Source organism: Pagrus major, chromosome 17, assembly GCF_040436345.1.
Source record: "Pagrus major chromosome 17, Pma_NU_1.0".
In the NCBI taxonomy this organism is placed as follows: Eukaryota; Metazoa; Chordata; class Actinopteri; order Spariformes; family Sparidae; genus Pagrus; species Pagrus major.
This window is the reverse complement of record NC_133231.1, coordinates 13,680,967-13,699,957: the sequence shown is the minus strand read 5'-3', so window position 1 is coordinate 13,699,957 and position 18,991 is coordinate 13,680,967. Positions and strand designations below refer to the sequence as shown.

General features: G+C 40.1%; 1 protein-coding gene across 1 annotated transcript in view; it reads left to right on the top strand.

Annotated features, from left to right (window-relative positions):
• The window catches only part of LOC141012013 (collagen alpha-1(XIV) chain-like), a 132,754-nt gene that overhangs the window by 49,384 nt on the left and 64,379 nt on the right, over positions 1-18,991 (top strand). The window contains exons 19-25 of the mRNA XM_073485393.1: positions 769-911; positions 3,479-3,611; positions 5,479-5,601; positions 8,224-8,373; positions 12,548-12,664; positions 16,323-16,469; positions 18,088-18,162. Of these exons, the coding sequence (XP_073341494.1) occupies positions 769-911; positions 3,479-3,611; positions 5,479-5,601; positions 8,224-8,373; positions 12,548-12,664; positions 16,323-16,469; positions 18,088-18,162 (888 nt within the window). The remainder of the gene's footprint in view (positions 1-768; positions 912-3,478; positions 3,612-5,478; positions 5,602-8,223; positions 8,374-12,547; positions 12,665-16,322; positions 16,470-18,087; positions 18,163-18,991) is intronic.

Genomic DNA, 18,991 nt, shown 5'->3' with positions numbered 1-18,991 from the left:
CTACCATCACTAATCGAGTCAGAGCCGCTTCTCCTCTCATGGCTCTAAAAATTTAAAAAGCAACACGTCTTCTTTACTCAAGTCCCCACTCGCTATCCTAGAAACTTCTAAATAGCACATCTGCTTTGTTTGAAACTTTTAAGTGCTAGTGTGAAAATCACAACTTGTGGTCTCACAAAAGTGGGCAACTGAAAGGTAGCTAGTCGCCTCAGCTTTTAAAAATCAAGGCTTGTAGTTTCAGGCTGCATTATGTATGGAGGCCCTCACACTGATTTTCATCCACTCAGGACTGCATTGACTTCAAAACATGTCTGATTTCAACAATGCTTGATTTCAACAAGGAACAATGCTGATTCATGAGTTGTGAGAGGGGCGAACACACGCACAGAGGTGTGTGTCCTCTATGCCAAAGTTCAGCTGCCAATGGGGGAAACTGTGGCCAAAAGTTAGGGAAATTTTTGTCGACTGACAGCTAACAGTGAGAGCGACCAGAGCTGCAGGTCGCAGCTAAAAATGTTCCATCTGGGCCGACTTTATCATCCAGCACGTCACAGCTGTCTGAGCATGTTGGCACTCTGACAGTAGCCGTTATGATTTTCTTTCAGCATACTGGCATTTTGACTGACATTTTTCTAATCCATCATTTACCCAACCACATTAAAAGCGTGGAGAAAACGTAGCTCAAGTCAAGATTTCGTGACAGTTTGTGATACTGAAATCCTACAGTAACTCCGTACAATAACTGTCGTCTGTGATGTGGTGTGACAGTGGCACGTCAGGCTGTGAGGAACCTTCGGCTGAGTGACGAGACCACCGAGAGCTTGGAGGCATCGTGGGAGCTGGACGACCCCAACGTGGAGAGTTATAGGGTCACCTACAGCGGCCTCAGTGGTGACCACAAAGAGGAATCTGTGAGTTGATCGAGTTGTGAGCAAAATTATTTACAAATGATTAAGTACAGCTTTTTTTTTAGATTAGTTTCTAAGGTCTCCCTTCTCAGAGGACACAGCCACTGTAGGCACTGAAGCCCTCAAACTCTTGAGTTGTGAACACAGATTATATTGAATAGACAAAACTGGAGTTGTGTTTGGAGGAAGGTCCTTGTTATTTCACACACCCCTAGCCAACTGGATGGCTCTGCAGCGGTCAGTGTCGGGTCATCTGCTCCAATCAAAAAACTGATTACACTTTTAGTCCCGGTCCACTCTGCCTCTCCCGCCTGATTCCTCTATCTGTGGTAAGAGCCCTTGAGCTCAGTGTCATGTACTGACCCTGATCGCTGATGCACACACATACACACACATACACACAACCACATCCCCATTGCCTCTCCCTTCCCCTCCATTGGTCCCCCTATCTCTCTGTTTTTCTCTGTTTTTCCCCTCCCTCTTGTCGTCTCTCTCTCGCCACCTCCTCTTACTTTCCTCGTCTCCCTCTCTCTCTCTCGCCCTCCCCTCCTGTTTTAATTTCCCAATGTGGTGTCAGAGCCGTAGAAGATGGAGAGGCCAGGCCAAGCCAGAAGACATTCCATTATCTTTTCAGCAGCCATTTACCTCACTGGGAGCAGAGATGGAGGGCAGCAGAGAAAAGAGCAAAAGAAACAAAGAGGGGCGGAAAAAGAAACAACAGCTAAACAAAATGGGAGAACGGCTTAAAGCTGTCCGCCGGCTGATAGATAAGAGTTGTTTTAGGTCACGCCTCTTTCTGAAAGTTTGGTGGTTTGATGTAAACATGTGTGAGAGACAGATAGAGGGCAAAAGAGACAGCTTAGGCAGGGTCTGTGTTTCAGAAGGTTGTGTGTTTGTGCTTATTTATATATTTATAAATGTTTGAGTGTGTGTGCGTGTGTTCCTTCCTGCTCTGATGCTCGCAGGTGTTTCAGCACTGCAGTCAGAGTGGACAGCTCTTCTGATCTCATTGCCTGTCCTTGCCTCACCTGAACGCACCTTTCACCTTTTTTAAAATAATACATTTAATACAAATATCTTTAGTTAGTTGACAAAACAAGCAAAACTCCAAGTCCTAACTCCACTCACTTGCTTGTTACGGAGCTGTCAGCCTCATCACACAATCTTCACAGTTTACCAAAGTGACATAGAACTGTAGACTCTCAAGCTTTCCATTGTAATGAGTAGGAATGTCATCAGTCAATCACTAAGATTATTTTTAACTGGTTATCCATGTAACTTAGGTCCTTAGGTTAATTTGCATAAAGACACTGTCTGCTAACGGCTTTGCTAGAGGAGTGAAGAGGAGAGAAAAAGTTAAGAGCGCTAAATGAAGCTCAGTGTGGTAACAAGCCAGGCAACAAAGCCAAATGGAATTAAGAACATTAAGAACGAACAATCTGCCATATCTGAGGATGGCTCGCAGCCAAAGATCACATTGCTGCTGCTAGAAGGAGAGAGTGTGATGCACTAGCCTGGGGAGACGCTCCATGCGGTGCAGTAGAGGGTTAGGGATTTGGAAAAGCTAGTTCGGCACCTTGAGCCCTTTTGAGAAGTAGAAAGTTGAGCTAAAAGCCAGTGTTGGTTGGACAAGCGACTACTGCACAGCTCTCACAAACAAAAGCTAACTTCACAACTACCTGTAACTTCATAAGTGCTTACTGGGAGATGTAGTCCATTGTGCTCCTTTCTCCAGTGGTGGCATAGCGACAAAACAAAATGTGGAAATAGATCCAGTTATGCAAGACTAGCTTGCTCCTCACTCAGAGCCTCTCATGTAAGATAACCTTGCAGGTGACACGGTGCGCTGGGGCTCATTGAATAAATCAAGGACTGGACTAAAAGTAAAACGCGTCTTGTATTTTACGTCATTTTGCCAGCATGGGCAATTAGACATCTACAGTTCCATGACAACTGAGCAAACTTCATGTGCGAGTTAATTGTAAAGCTCTTCTGGGTTTATTCGGATTATAAAACGCCAACATCAGTTTTATCAGGTGTCTTTTTTTCTGTTACTTCAGTGTGCCAAACATTATTTTTGAATAACATCTTTCTTTCTACAAATGAATATGTTGGGAACTTAAAGATGCAGAGAGAGAACAAACTTCAACACTGATAAGTGAAAACGTAGCAGTAATAGGTTTTTCACAGATCTTTTATGCCCCTCTGTTGGCCTCAACCCATTTTATTGACTTAACTGAAGTGAGCAGAATTCTTGAACAGTTGTGGTTGAATTCCCTAAAGGTGTATGTAGCTTTTTGCAAGAAGTTTCTGTTTCAGCAAATCAAGCCTGGCTTTAATCTTTGAGAAGAGCAACAGATTCTGTGTGTAGTCTGGTGTATGGTGCATGTTCCCTTTTGCATGTGTGTGTGTGTCTAATCTGTATGTATGCCCTTTTTTCTGTTGCCTATGTGCAGGTAAGTCCCAAGTGAGCAGATGTCATCATTGCTTTAAAAGTCTCTGTTCTCTTACTCCTTCAAATGTGCCCTGACTGTCTATGTGTGTGTGTGTGTGTGTGTGTGTGTGTGTAGGTGCTACTTCCTAGTGGTCAGAGGAGAACAGTGCTTCAGCCTTTACTATCAGACACCCAGTACAAAGTGACAGTCACTCCGGTGTACACTGACGGACAAGACGGCGTCAGTGTCTCTGCCCTGGGAACAACATGTAAGCCAACCACAACACACACACACACACACAACACACACACACACACACAGACATACACTGAATTATTAACCATCCGAGTCACCTCTCGGTTTCTCACATTTCATTATACACAGACGCAGTTCCCAGTTAAGGAGAACACATCTGACACTACTGAAAGCTAATGAAATTGTATTTAATTGCGGCGAGCAGAATGTTCATTTGCATTGCATTAACTTCATGTTCATTTACGTTCCTGAAGGAATATGTAAATTAAAGCGATGACAAATAGTGATGCGTTCTTAATTGACTTAAAGAAGGCCGTTCATAATTACAGCTGCTCCTTCCATTAATGAGACGATTAAATTATTTTGCTCTAATTGATTTTCTCAACCATTCTCTTGATTAGCTCTTATGAGCCGTAGTGATTGTGTACTCGTTGTACGGAGAATTGAACATGTCGTCTTTTTAGATGAGGGTGCAATAGCTCTTCATATTGAAAATAAAAACCTCTTCTCAGCTTGGAACACAGCATAGTGATAAATCATAGCCCAGGCCCACTTGGTGTACAGTAGGACATGATTTTCAGTTTTTTTCAGGGTCTCTAGGAATTGACTGCCTTGTCATAACTCAAATTCAACCAATCCTGGCACTGTTTCGAAAAAACCTCTCATTCTGCCAAGTTACTATAATTCATATTTCACTGTTTACGGAAGATGATGTAATTAAACCATATATCAACAAAGTATATAGAGAGTTCCGTGCCTAGTTGTTTTTAAATTGTAAACAACAACCAACAAAAGTCATAAGTAGTTTTAATGCTGGGTATCAAACCTTAAAACTTTATGGTACTGACTGAAATGTGTCTGAAGTATCGAATCAAAAACTTTCAAGTACCAAAAGCTGGAAAAGCTTCAAATTCTATGATTGATTCTTGTTGTCATGAAACAGTCTTGCCGGTGGTGTCACACTGATCAGCAGGAGGTGGTGGCACACAAATATATGCTGCAATGCACCAACAAAGACAACATATTAGAAGAGCTGCAAGCTAGTAAACATGGATTTAAGCAATGCAGGATTTATTGAAGGAAATACTGTTTTATGAGGAAGAAAATGGACTCAACATGTTCATCAGACTTCAAGGATGGACTGAGTAACACTGAATAACCATAACTTTTGTTTGTTTAAAAGAAAAATACACACAGACTTTTAGTAGTTGTAGAAGTAGCAGAAGAAGAAAAAGAAAAGGAAGCAGAAGAAGACACAGCTGAACTTTTTAGACAGGCAAAGTCCCTGTATATCATCTCGCTCAATATATGTCACAAACATGGCTGTCACTTTTGCACAGAAAAAGTATTAAAAAGGTGACAATCACAACAAGTCTTGGCTATATTGACAGCCACAGTTCTGTGAAAGGAGAGTTAGTCAGTTCTGCGAGCTAGCTAATATATGGGACTGGCTCTAAATGGTTTCAGTTATGGGTGTTTGTGAGCAATAAGCGTCCTTTATAGCATAATTTAAACGGGATTAAAATATTATTTGTCCTTTGCTATTAACTACCACACATATTTTTCTGAATTAAGGGCCCCAAGGGGCGTGACTTCACCTCTCTGTTAATTCCTATTGGGGAAAATTCTATTTTTCTGCTCCACTGTTACTATTATACAGCACAACACACTTGTAGGCCCAGATTACACACATGCACACACAGGACCCATAGACATGCAGTTATTGGAGGAGATGTTACAGTGCTGGGGCACCTTTTACAGTCCTCCAGAGCGTGCATGACTTGGGCCACACCAAGGCCCATGGACTGAGCTGCTACTGCTCCAAGTTAAGACACGCTCTGAGCAGCTTGTGTATTCTGATTGTGTCTGTGTTTTTGCAGTGCCCCTCTTGTCTCCTGGAAACCTGCGTGTGTCAGAGGAGTGGTACAACCGCTTCAGGGTCACCTGGGATCCACCTCAGTCTCCTACAGCTGGTTACAGGATCGTCTACCAGCCCATCAATGGTACACCCACACACACACACACACACTCAGATTTTCCTCAGTCTTTTTCCTTGCGATGGTTTTTGTAAGTGTAGAAATACAAAAACAAGCACACAGAAACATTTGTTTAATTATTTTACATTCCATTGCACAAATGCACCTTCAAGAATACTTTAGTGCACACACACACATAAACTGAAATATTGTTAGACTTCATGTACTCTGCCTAGGGACACAGGCTCCTCCAAACATACTAATCTGCTTGTTATGGGAGGACCCACAAGCAAAAACGGCGCACAGCAGCTGAAAAACCAACTGCTCGCAGGTTGTTTGGCTCTCCCGATAGTGACTTTTCTATTTAACAAGAAGCTCGAGGCTCGAAGGGAAATGTCAGCGATCTGAGCTGAAATAAGACATCACCCTTTCTTGTTTGTTTATTGTCTTGGAGCATCATCAAACACCCATTTTCACTGTTCTGCTGCTTCTCTGGTGCTAATTGTTTCATCCTTCCAAGACAAGGCTTCAGTTTTTATAGTTACTGTGTCTGTTTTTAGTCATCTAAACACAATTACTGTGTCTCTGCAGATCCAGCCTCATGCAGACAGGCTGCATTAATCTGAGTTTATGAAATAAATTTCATCACGCTGCTGTTTTCACTGTTAGAGTCATGGATGGAAGTAAAGTGCATGTGTGTGCAAATGCCTTCACTCACACACACATTTACAGCTACAGTATAGTTTAATGTAAACTTCTCACTTATGTAGAAAATACAAAGAACGCACGCATAACCTCCAGACACGGACATAAAGACACACACCCAGTCTGTTTCCTTTCAAAGAATGTTCCAGTGGGTGGTGTGTTGTAAAGATAATTGCTGCTCCTCCTTTATTTATCTGTTTTCTATTTTTTACTCTTGCACAACCTTTGTTTCTGTCTGTAATTCATTTAATGTGTGCAGGATTGTTATTATGTTGTAAAGCACTTAGTGCTTGTCTAGAAAAGCTGCATTGACAAAGTTTGTTATTATATCTTAGTTGTAATTTCGTGGCCTAGATGAGTGCGTGTGTGCCTGACTGTACTGCAGTTAAGAATGATAACTGTGACAGATTTACGACTGAGACTTCTTAGACATTTTTTAAAACAATGGTTTCTTGATTTTAGACAGAGGTAGACAAAAGCAGCATCTCATTTTATTTATGGAAACTGTTGATTTTGACGGCTGAAATGGCTAGCTAATTAAGCCAGTGATAACATTACCTCTGTGACTCTCCGGCTGACTTTTTAATGTCGCCAGCTGACTGGTTTTACAACAAGAATCCTCTAATGAGGCTCTAAAATTTGTACTTTATGGCTACAAACAATCTGTTAAAATCAAGGACGTTATATTACATCCGGACACAGTGTTGGAGGTGGAGACCCATTCATTCCTATGAAAGCTGCTCAGTGGCGTTATGAAGCCATCAAAGCTTGACTTCCTGGGTGTGAAAATACCCGGCTCTTCTGTGTTGTGCGGCTAATAGAGTGTGCGCACTAGAAACTTCCGCTAGTCAAACCGGCTAACCTCCAGTTTAGCGCCCCAGCTAACTTGAATGGGGATACAATAATTTAATCACGTGGCTCTTCTAGACTTTCGAAATGTTATTGGATCGAATGACAGTGAAACGTGGGCGATGTGACCCTCAGAAATATCTATCCACCGTTTTATATACGCTTCTCCACAATGTAAGCTTATGGGAAAAAGTCTTTTTGGGCAGCAAACTGGTTTCAAAGCCGGGCGCTCTTCCTGGGGGCTTGGTCAAAATGCTAAGGCTGAAAAAGCATGTCTCAGACAAGCATCCTCACCTGTTGATGATCAATGTAGAAAACAGCAAAATAGAGAATGAACATTGTTCTTGTATTGCAGTGTAAAGCTAGTTAGTTGTTGTATTATAAGTATGAAATGAAAGTAATCTGAAAACTCTTTTTGGCTAAATGGATTTCATACTTATTGGTTGGTGTTCACTTTTAACGTTAATGACCCGGCATGTCAGCTCACCACTGCAGGGATTTGCATTCCCATTACAACAGGGGTACCTGCTTGAAGTTGTGTCTTTAACTGAGGCCACGGTTGTCTTGAGCAGTGGTTAAAGCAGTGGCAGTAAATACTCTTCCATCCCGCCGGATTATCGTAGAATTTGGCAAAAAGTACATTTAATTTCCTACAAATTCTTTACAAAAGTCCCCCGTTATTTAGCTTATATAAAAACTGTTATTATGCAGTAGCACAACCAGGAAGTTTTTGGTTTTCACGAGTAACTTAATACGACTGCTGAAACAGCTGAAAACAAACAGGATGAAGCAGTAAAATAAAGCAGATATTTGAAAGTACAAACAGGGCCGCAGGAGAGAAACTAATCTTCAAACCTCAGAGATTCAGTTAGAAGCTACAAGTACAGAGAGCTGAATACACAGAGTTTAAACATCTTTCTCTCTGGTCTCCTGCACAACCATGAGTTTTGGAGTCTTCCAATCACAACATACACCCTTTTTAGGGGTAAACGGGGGCTTGTTTGCTGTCGCAAAAATGTCACCAGTACCCCATAAGTCTTCTCACCTTCTTGTGGGTGTCCTACCTGTCTGTGCTCATGTGTGTGTCTTTCTCAGTTCCAGGACCAGTTCTGGAGACAACAGTAGGTGAAGATGTGAACTCCATGCTCCTCCTGAATCTACTTAGTGGGACAGAGTACAGTGTTCAAGTGACGGCCTCCTACCCTACAGGACAAAGTGAACCACTGCTATTGAACGCCAAGACATGTAAGCATCCTTATCCTACACCTGCAAAGATCACTCATACTTCTGTCTAAGAGTAGGTATTAAATGGTGGATGTGATCAGTGTTTGGAAAAAGTCAAAACCAAATTTCAAAGTTGAGTCATTTCCAAATGAGCCCTAATGGGGGCTTTTAGACATGAAGGATACTGGATCTTTTGGGCAAGATACATATGTAATGAAGATATTTCACAGTTTAACAATAAACTTTGTTGTCCAAAATGATATCAGTGCACTGAACAGGTAGACTTCACTGGGAATTTAATATTTATAATGAACCCAAAGCATGAATAAACTTGCAAGTGGCGGCATCGATAATACCACTTGGAAATGTGAGGTGCATTATCTGTTTCCACTTGAAGTTTTTGAGTCTACTTTTGCCACAAAGTGTGACTATCAGGAGGAGGCCGAGGCAGCAGCTGCAGATAAGCAAACGAGTTAGAGAGGAATGGGAAACATGCATGTTAACTACCTGCTGATACCATCCACTCTTCCAATGAGACTTTAGCAAACAGACAGATGGACAGAAGGATATTAATATTTCTCAGTAAGCCAGTTAGAACAATCCTTTTTGCATACAGATTTGGTATCAGTAGGTGCAGTAAGAGCTAACACAGGTTTTTACATCGCTTTGGTCTAAAACAAATACTGTTAGAAAGGGAGGAACTGAGAGAGAATGAGATTTACTGTTGATAGAGGGAGAGAGAGAGTAAAGTGTATACATTATGGCTGTATGTATGCGTGCGTCTGTTTGCATATGTTTTTTTTAAACCTGTTGTCAGAATAGTGCTCTGACACCATCTATCACCAAATGTTTATGTTGTATTTTTCTGCCTTCCTGTAAAAACTGCTGCATCATCCCTGACTTTAAAATGGACTGTTGTCTTTTGGGCTTACTGTCTGATTGGCCAGAAGGGAGCATCGAATTGGATGAAAACAAACATATTCTAATTGTAATAGCTCATGAATTTCTAATGCACAGAGCAAAAAGAGATTTCTTTTTTTCTGTCTGAGAAAACTGTTGAGAAATAAAATGTAGAGATTATATGTGGCGCGATTAATGGATTTATACATAATCAACAATTAAAGGGGATTGCTTTTGATACACAGATTATTATCAGTCTGTGCTGCGGTGATGTGCCATCCTTCATTTTCTCTTTAATCCTCCCCCTGTTGGATGAGTTACAACTCCCTCACGCCTTCCTGTCTCTATAAAGCTCTCATAATGAAAGATGCTTTCATGAAAAGAGTAACATTAAATATGAGGCATTGACATGTAGATTCATCAGCCTGCCATATTTAAACTTTACACTCTGTCCCTGGGGTGGCACTTCAGGATGGTACCTCTACTGAAGACTCTTTGCTCTTTGCCTCATCTCTGCATTCAGTACAAATAATACATCATGTATACTGTATATAATAATTTTATCTACATGTTTTTGATTTTTGACATTTTTTTAGTCTTATTTGTGCATATTGTGTGTCTCGCTTTATGTATGTATGTTGGCGGGGGGACTCATCACTAAATATTCAGCAGAACAACATATTTTCTATCAGTTGTTCACAGTGCGATACACTTTCAGATGCATCACATTTTCCCATATTACACAGGGCCTTTAGTTAAATTCATTGTCCATATTTGTATCCTATAGTGGAGGAACTGATTTATTAAAGGGGTCACGTTCAGTCATTCGTCATTCTAATAAGGGGGATACAGTAACATATTTCCCCGGATACACTGCATATATTGTAGCCTTACCATGGGAGCCAACTGGCATGTTTGCATCAATAAATTACGCATGCTAGCATACAGCATAAAAAAATAGTCATTGGTATCTGGGGGACCATTGAATGAAATGAAACTTGTTTCCCCTCAAATGAAGTTTTATGTAGTTTGTATTGAGGTGCTGGTCCTTCAGCTGCACAGTAGAAATGAGTTATTCTCGGGACCACTGAAGGCTGCTCAGTCAATCTGGTCTCAAGAAATTTGGTAGAATTAGCACATCGTCGTAAAATGGAAAATATGTTGTTTTTTCACAGAAAGTAAGAGAAGTTTGACTGTGAAAGGATTACATGACAAAAAACAGGCAGAAGTAGAAAAAAGAAATACTTTAGTGGAAACAAAGTCAGTGTGTGGAGGTGGGGAAGGCAGATGGATGCAACGATTTGGCTGGCAACCTCAGCTCTCACGCACACCCTGTCTCACACACACCCTCAGACAACTGCAGTATGTCCATATGGTTCACCATTTTCTTTTGACCTTTCAATGATTAAAATGATGACCACATCCTCACTTCTGTCTTTTGTTTGCACTTTTTATCCCCCTCATTCCCTTTCTCTTTCCTAGTTTTCTTGTTTTCCTTCAATCTTTAAACCAGGCTTTGTAAACTTCCTCCTGACCCTGGAAGTAGATTCCCATTTTAGACTGTTCTTAGACGTGTGCTGATTATTGCTGCAGACAAAAGTGAGGGCAGACGTGTCTCATACATCCCTGCCAACAGCAACACTGACAAGGTCATCCCAAAACAAATACAACTCAAAAGTATGTGCCTAGCATTGCTGACGAGTTGCAGTCAACAGTATCTTTGGTGGCATTTAATGAAACATTTCAGCAGTTTTGATGACCATGGCAATTTAGGCCAAGAACTTCATGTTAGGGTGTGTTGGTCATGAACCTGCCAATCTCCTGTGCAAACATGCCAAATTGATTTTGTATGAGGGAAACTGCCAGCCTAGCATGCTTTCTTCTACACATGAACACACATGTGCATCTTTACATGATGTCCATATTCATGCATTGACACGTGCATTTTGCATGTCTGTTTGTATATGAGTAGAAATGAGTTTGTGTGTATCTTTGCATATCATTGAATCGAATGATGGGTTGTCATATGCATTATTCACTAGTATTTAAAAAATGGCACCTGCCATATGGTCCCCAGCATAAAATATCCATTTACGGGCGCAACAGCCAAGTTTATTTTATACCATCAGCAAATTCAGTTAACAAGGGGGAGGAACGAGGGTGAGAGAGAGAGAGCCAGAAAGTGGCTCCTGGGAGGTTTGCTTGCCCATGATACACAGAGATCTCACTACCGAACAAGCTACGGATATTTAAATTGCTCTTGGTGTTTTGCATTTTGCTGCATCATGCCTCATTGTTTTTCCAAAAGACCATTAAACATCAAGCCTTACTAATTATGCTGCTTTATGATTTGTTCTAACATCTACCCGGCTGATTGTTGTTTCCACCATTTACACACTTAATATGGATGGTACACAGTTCATTTTTCAGCTACTAGAAGACCAAAAGAAGAAATGTTCAAGTGCCACTTTGGCCTAAACCCAAACTAAATGCTGAGTCCTCACTCTGAGAGTTCTCCAAAACTTTTCACGCTATTGTCAGTAAGTTTAAGTATGTACCACATGATGTGAACCATAGCCACTATAGCCAAAATACTTTACTTAATGATATGACTCTGATTAGAGACTTTGCAGCACCATGAACTAAGTGCAAAGTATCCTTAATTAATATAGTTTGGTGCAGGCTTTGAATGGTCTATAGCTGGAGATAAATCCAGCTAGAGCACTATGTGGGCGGGTGTCTGAGTCTGTCCTAGTCGGTGCCCTGGGTCGTCTGGTGGGTGGAGGAAGGTTCTGGCCACACAAGTGACAGAGACAGTAAGAAAAATAAGGGTTAGGGTTAGTTTAAGATAAGTTTTAGTTAAGTTTATGGGTGGATGTGAAAGTAGATGTTTTGGTGCTGTTAGGCGTCAGTTATAACTTACATTACAATGTATATTACTGCAAGGATAATAAACAAAATAACTCAGCCTTACTGTCTCAAACAATGTTTTGCTTTGTGTTGTGATTTGGTTGGGACTACTGTGAAATATACGCAAATAAAACGTGACTATTGATTATAGTGCAACTGATTGCTACACTGTTCATGTGTCATTTAATAGATTTAGTCATTAAAGGCAATTCTTCGACGTATGTCTTATGTACTCTGTACAGAAATCTATGACAAGGTTTGTGACTGTGTGTTGTGCACATTGAACATCACTGAATCCTGAAATCTCATGAAACAGAATTTTAAAAAAAGATGCTAAATTTATCTTTTCTCTGCCTCTCCATGTTTCCGTCTCTCCAATCTCTAGTGTTCCTCGGCGTCTCCGGCTTGTCAACCTACCAGGTTCGCCCCAACAGCATGTGTGTCCAGTGGCAGCCTATTCTTCAGGCCACATTGTACAAAGTTTCCATACAGTCTACACTCAGTAAGTACATACTGCTATTGCTAATGAGATTGTATGGCTTTGTAGTGGTATGTGTTTATCCTTGTACATATGTCAGTCCTCATCTCTGTTCTCTGTTCTGTGGTTAAAAAGTGAGTTTTAATTATCTGCTCTGAATTTCAGTTTTATTTTAACTTGTTGAAATGTGGTCTGAATCATATACATATAATACACACATATAACACACACGCACATACGCACAGTCAACTGTTAGCTGTCCTCACCAGTATTTATTTGTGCGCCTGCCGTCATCCTGACATATTTGAGCCTTCCACATTGTGAGAAACGAGTCACATGCCAGCTAAGTGACTGGACCACAATCCAGTCAGTAAATCAGAAGTTTTACTGTATAATAATAGTTGATGATATTTTGTAAGGTGGCTGGATCGAACTCCAAATTCAGAAAATGTTTCCTTATAGATTTACAGTCTGTCCTTGTGAAAATGTCTTCTCTGTTTATTCTGTTTAGTCAGCTCAGGACTCTCTCAGTGGACGTGTGTAATGGTTACACGTGTGTAGGTTACACATGCTTTTAAAGTCACCTGGCTCCATATTGATATGAGCCTCTGAGGAAATAAGTGTTAAATATTTCTGTCATTTCACATGACAGGGGTTTAAATTGTAAATGATATTCATAAATCTCTGTTTGCTGAAAGGAAAGGAGATATGATATGCTCTCCCCATAAAACGACATGGGAGGAAGCCGCTCTGAGAATTTCTCATGTCATCGCGTCAGAAATATAACACAGAGTATGACCTTAGGGAAGCCGTTTAATGCAACGCTCACTCAGTTATTAAAAGGCAAGAAGAAAAGGAGGGGACAAAGAAAGGAGCTATTCAAAACAAAGACAGAAACTAGCAAAAATATATCTAATTTATACAAAAAAATAAGCAAAAGAAAAAAAAACTATGTCTAACATACAATAACCTTAATAAAACCACTGTACAAGTTATCCTTCAGGAGAGTACTTCAAAGCAGGTCCACTCTCAGTGAACAACTTTAAGTTCAAGTTTATTTTTATTTGTCCTCAGAGGGCCATTGGTTGTTCAGCACAGGGTCATATAAAAAGACTGCAGTGTAAAACAAAGTTAAGTGACATATTCTTGATATTTTTCAGAGATATCACTCGACATAGCTGTCTTTCACTGCATTATGCAACCACCTATAGAAATATATCATTTCTTTATTGATATGGCAGCTTATGTTAAAAGGCCTCATTAGAAGCAGAACCAGATGCTGTGTGAATGGGTTTTCTTCTGAAATGACAACGAGAAAAAGAAGCATGGTTACAGAAAGGGATGTAAGTCTTCTGCTCTCAGTTGATATTAAATTGTACAAATTCCTACATCAGTATTTAGTAGATGATGTTTTACAGAATGATAGCTCTGTGGCCAAAAAAAAGTGACCACCTCATTCATTTGAGTGAGACCACTGTGCTGATGCAGTAGGACATCATGTCACAGACAGCTCTGGAACAAAACAGGATTATTTTTTTTTTACATTTGTTACTTCTAAAAAGAGACTAGTTAGAAATAGTTTGACATTTTGGAAAATCTATTAATTTGTTTTCATGCCGAGGGTTAGATGAAAAGATCGAAGCCACTCTCATGTTTATACGCTAAAAAAATATATTTGGATTCTTTATTTATTTATTAATTCATTTAAAAGACACGGTGTACAGCTCAAACAAACAACAACCAACTGTGCCGCAATATACCTTCAAACTAATTCCATTTGTAGTCCTTTGACAGGTCAGAGCAGAGAAACAGCACAATGACAAACTTTTTCAGAGAAAAAAACAACACACAAAGTGCTGATAGAGCTGCAACTCCTCACATCATCGGGCAGGGTGTCCCACTGATTTGTAGCTCTGTCTGAAGCTAGAGCTAAAAGGTGATAACCTTAGCTTAGTCCGAGAAGTTACAGCAGCTAGCCGTGAAATAATTACAGCATCTAACTCCCAATGAAGAAAATATGATGTTTGGAAGTCAAATTTAGAGGTAGATGTTTCTTGTGTATTTTCCTTTTGAATATAGTCTGGTTATTTGGTTATTTGGTTATTCAGCAGTGGTTATTTCCCACTGCTGACCATGTTTACGCTAACATAGCTAATCATCATACTAGTGACATAGGCCTAGAAAAAATAGATTCATTTTAAATAATGTCATTTCTTCTATTCATAATTTAACCCTTTTTTGCTTCTGTCTTTGTAAGCTTACTGAATGATATGTATTATGTGGAAGTCTCAGACAGTTTGACTAGTCATAGCAGGAAAAACAGGTGTGAGTAATAAAATAAACAACTCTGTTCCACTTTGCCATGTCAGAGAGGCAAACACGCACAGTATTAGCACAGTGACAGTGCAACACCTGAATTGAATGCAGCTGTTAATGGATTTTCGTGACAGGGTTCCTGTAGATGTTTGGAGGTTAGTGTCGATTAAAATAAATGGGAGTGTTGGCTGGTAAATGTAGAGATGAGAGACATGAAAAAATTCACTTCTGCTTGAAGTGATGTGTGTACACCTTTTATTGCTTTTACTGTCAGAACTCAGACAGTGAAAACATGGGGGAAGACGTGTCTCTTCCATCTTCCTTTCCTCGCCTTACTTTTCTATTTATCTGTCCCTCCCTCCTGCCAGAGCAGCGACTGGATATTCTAGCTGGAGTTCAGAGATTTGACTTAATCCTAGCAGAGCCAACCAGCTGCTTAAACACCTTCTCAGATGGAAAAGTGCAGCCTCTCTATGACAGCTGTTTCCCTAAACTTTATTATCTATGGCTGTTTCCTGAGTGGAGGAGGAGCTAATTTGTCACTCGGCGAGATGAGAGACACATTAGGAAATAGAATTAGACTAATGAAACTGACAAATGGTGGCTATTAGTGCACGTGTATGTGCACACTTCCAGTTCCCAGTTTGTCCTTTTTAGGTGCCGGCATAAATTCTCAATCTTTTTTTCCCCTGCGATGCTGTCCCTCCACAGCTTTTCAAAATAAAAACTAAATTGGAGTTGTTTGTAGTCTGCAAACCGAAGGAAATTCATGAGAGAAGTTGAAGGAAATCAGTAATGTGATTCTTTTTATTTTCTCTGTGGATATAATGATGTTTTTCCTACAGTGATTTTTAACTGAAGATTTGTCTAGTTACCTCAGTTTTTGGCTGGGCTTCAACAAAGCGACTTTAAAATGACAATATTTGTCTCTGTGACCCTAAAATCAAGTATTGATATTAGCATGTTTTTTAATGATGATGTAAAATCATTTCTACATGTTGCAAATACTCAAAAGGTATCAGGAAGGAAAGATCTTCACATCATCTATATTTCCAGATGTCATGACCATGTTTGTGCAGACTTCAGCAGTAAACTTCTGTTGTGCCCTTGAGCAAGGCGCTTACAGCTACCTGACTGCTCCAATAAAGCTGCTTAGTATCCACCTCTGAAAGACAGTGATTGGACTTAGCAGCTCCCAGGCTTTAATCTGATGCAGAACATGGCTGAAATTAACCAAATGTGCTCCATAAATACAGTTAATTTGAAACAGGAGCCTTAGAGGGATTTAAACTTGTTTGGATTTTACTATTGTTGACCTGAATTTCAGTCATTGCAAGTCATTTTTTGTTTTGCTGTTCACTTGCAGATGGTCAGAAGCAGGAAGTGAGCCTGGGTGGCGGTGCTTCCCGACAGTGCTTCTATGACCTCACTCCCAGCAGCCAATACCAGATCAGCGTTCACACGCAGCTGCAGGAAATGGAAGGACCTTCTGTCTCCATCACTGACATGACACGTATGTTGCAAATGTTTCATATAACCCCTTAATTTCTTTGAGTTTCGTCCTATTTATTTTAATTTTTCATCAGTATTTTTAAAGGGGCCGACTCACCCTTTTGTCCTCATTTTTTTTTACCCATTTCTTCTCTTGTCCAACTTTCTGTTCTACCTCCAGTTTTTTATTCTTTTTTCGCTCTCACTTTCTCTCCTCTGTCTGAGAAGACAGAGGCTGCTGTTGCAGTTCATTGGTCAACTGAGGAGCTGAGGTGAACTGCACAGCTCCAGGGACTGGGAGGGCTCAACGCACAACCAGGGTTATAGATAGATGGATAGATATGGTCTCAGATACACACATGTGCTGTGTGCACACAAACACACACACAGATTGCCAGGCTGTAGTTCACAAGTGAAGAAGTGTTAAGATACGTAGCTTTGTGTCAGAAGTAAACTTATTATGCAAAATAGTCCCTTTAAGAGTGCTAAATTATTAAAAAGGTATTATATTACAGTATTTGATAATAATTAATGATGCATTTACATGTTATCCATATTTTTAGCTGGTGGGGATGGAGCTCATTTAACTACTTTATATACTGGTAATTAATTCTATATCAATATTTTCCTCCAAAATGTAGTGGAGTAGAAGTAAGTAGCATAAAAGGGAAACATGAAGTAAAGTAGAGTAGTACCTTAAATTTGTACTTTAGTACAGTATTTGTAAATGTACTTTGTTACTTTCAAACATTGTCCACAGAAAGGTTAATATTTTCTGTCTGTGTCTTTTAATAATATTTTTTGGAGGGGAGAGAGACAGTCAAGACAGGAAACACACGAAGACAATGGCATCAACAACTATAATGAGGTGGTCCTCTGACATGAATCACTCCTGAACTCCACAGTCTCTCTCTGTTCACTGGCATTTGTCACAATCTCAAACCAACAAAGATACTCAAACAGCAAAGTTAATAATTCAATCAAACACATTATTTATCCATAATCACTTCTTTAACTATCAAGTTAATGTGGAAGCTGAAGAAGCATTTGTTGAGATCATTTTATCTACTTTCATGAAGTATGTGCCCCTTCTGTGGGAAGTCATCGATGTTTCCAAGATGATTTACCTGCTGTACACCACTGTGACAGAACCCACTGCTTCCTGCAAAGTAATTGGCTTCGCAGCGAGGCATACCTTAACCTGGGGCTGTTTTGACTCCAAGAAAACAACCTCTGGACAGACTGATACTAATGAAAAAAAGTACTTTTCTGTCCCCAACTTATAGAAGCAAAGAAAGAGAAAGAGCGATAGAAAGAAAGTAGAACGATAAAGTCTGACTGCTGCAACTCAGTGATTTAAAGATGGAAGATACAACAGCTGGATTCCTCATGTACACAGGTTGTAAAGACAGATTGCAATAGACATATTTTCTCTGTAAAGCTCCAGAACTTGTCTGTCGGGAGGAAGAAGAGGATTAGGAAACTTTCAGCTTAATAGAAACAGGTTACTGTCTCTCATTGTGTCAGCTTATTGACTGTGTGTGTGTGGTCGGCAGATAAACCCGATGATGGTGCCACTTGTCACTGCCATCATGATCGATGACCTTGTCTTGTCTGCTTGTGTCTGTATGTGTGTCCAGTACCAGCACCAACTCAAGCTCCGACTGAACCCCCGACCACAGAGCCTCCTCCCACCATCCCGCCTGCTAAAGAAGGTGAGCAAGAAGCCTGACACAAACACACACACACACACACTCTCACACACACACACACACACACACACACACACACACAGTCATATTATTCCTGCAGTGTTGTTGGTAATCTTCACGGTGCTCTGATTACTTTTAATGGTAATTGAGTTCCCTGACACCAGAGTTTATGCAATTTTAGTTCAGTTTATACAAAGCCATGCAGGTGAACTTATAAACCATGCCAAATTTATAGCAACAGTTACACGTAATATTTGTATTGTCAGTGTTTTATGAGGTGGTGTCTTCACATGACCGATAACACAACACTTTTAATTAAAAACAGTGAAATTTGATTGCATTTGATAACTTGAAAGGTGTATGAAATTTGATAGTACCTATTGGCAGACACTAACAAATGTGATTACAGATTATGAGGCTATTATCAGGGGCAAAACAAATCTGAATGCACTACAGAAGAAAATGTAACCACGTACACACAGCAGTTTCACTCTTAAATTTAAAACAATGATTACCACCACACCGGATTTTGAAACAGGAAACAAAACGGTTTACGTTTAATAGAGTAACTGTGTTATGTCACGCTGTACTCTTTACACAACTGTGACTTGTGTTTAGTTTCAAAACATCAGCAGTGACCTGGAAGGAAATTTGGGGATTTGGTGGGGGGTCATTTTAACAAAATTAGGGAGATTAAATTTAAAGAAAGCAAAGTGGAAAACTGAAAAAGGTCAACACTTAAATGTCTCATACAGGAAGTCTACGAGACATTTTCCACAATGACTTAATTGTATGAACTGTACAGGGGGCTAGGGTGGGCTGCAACCTATGC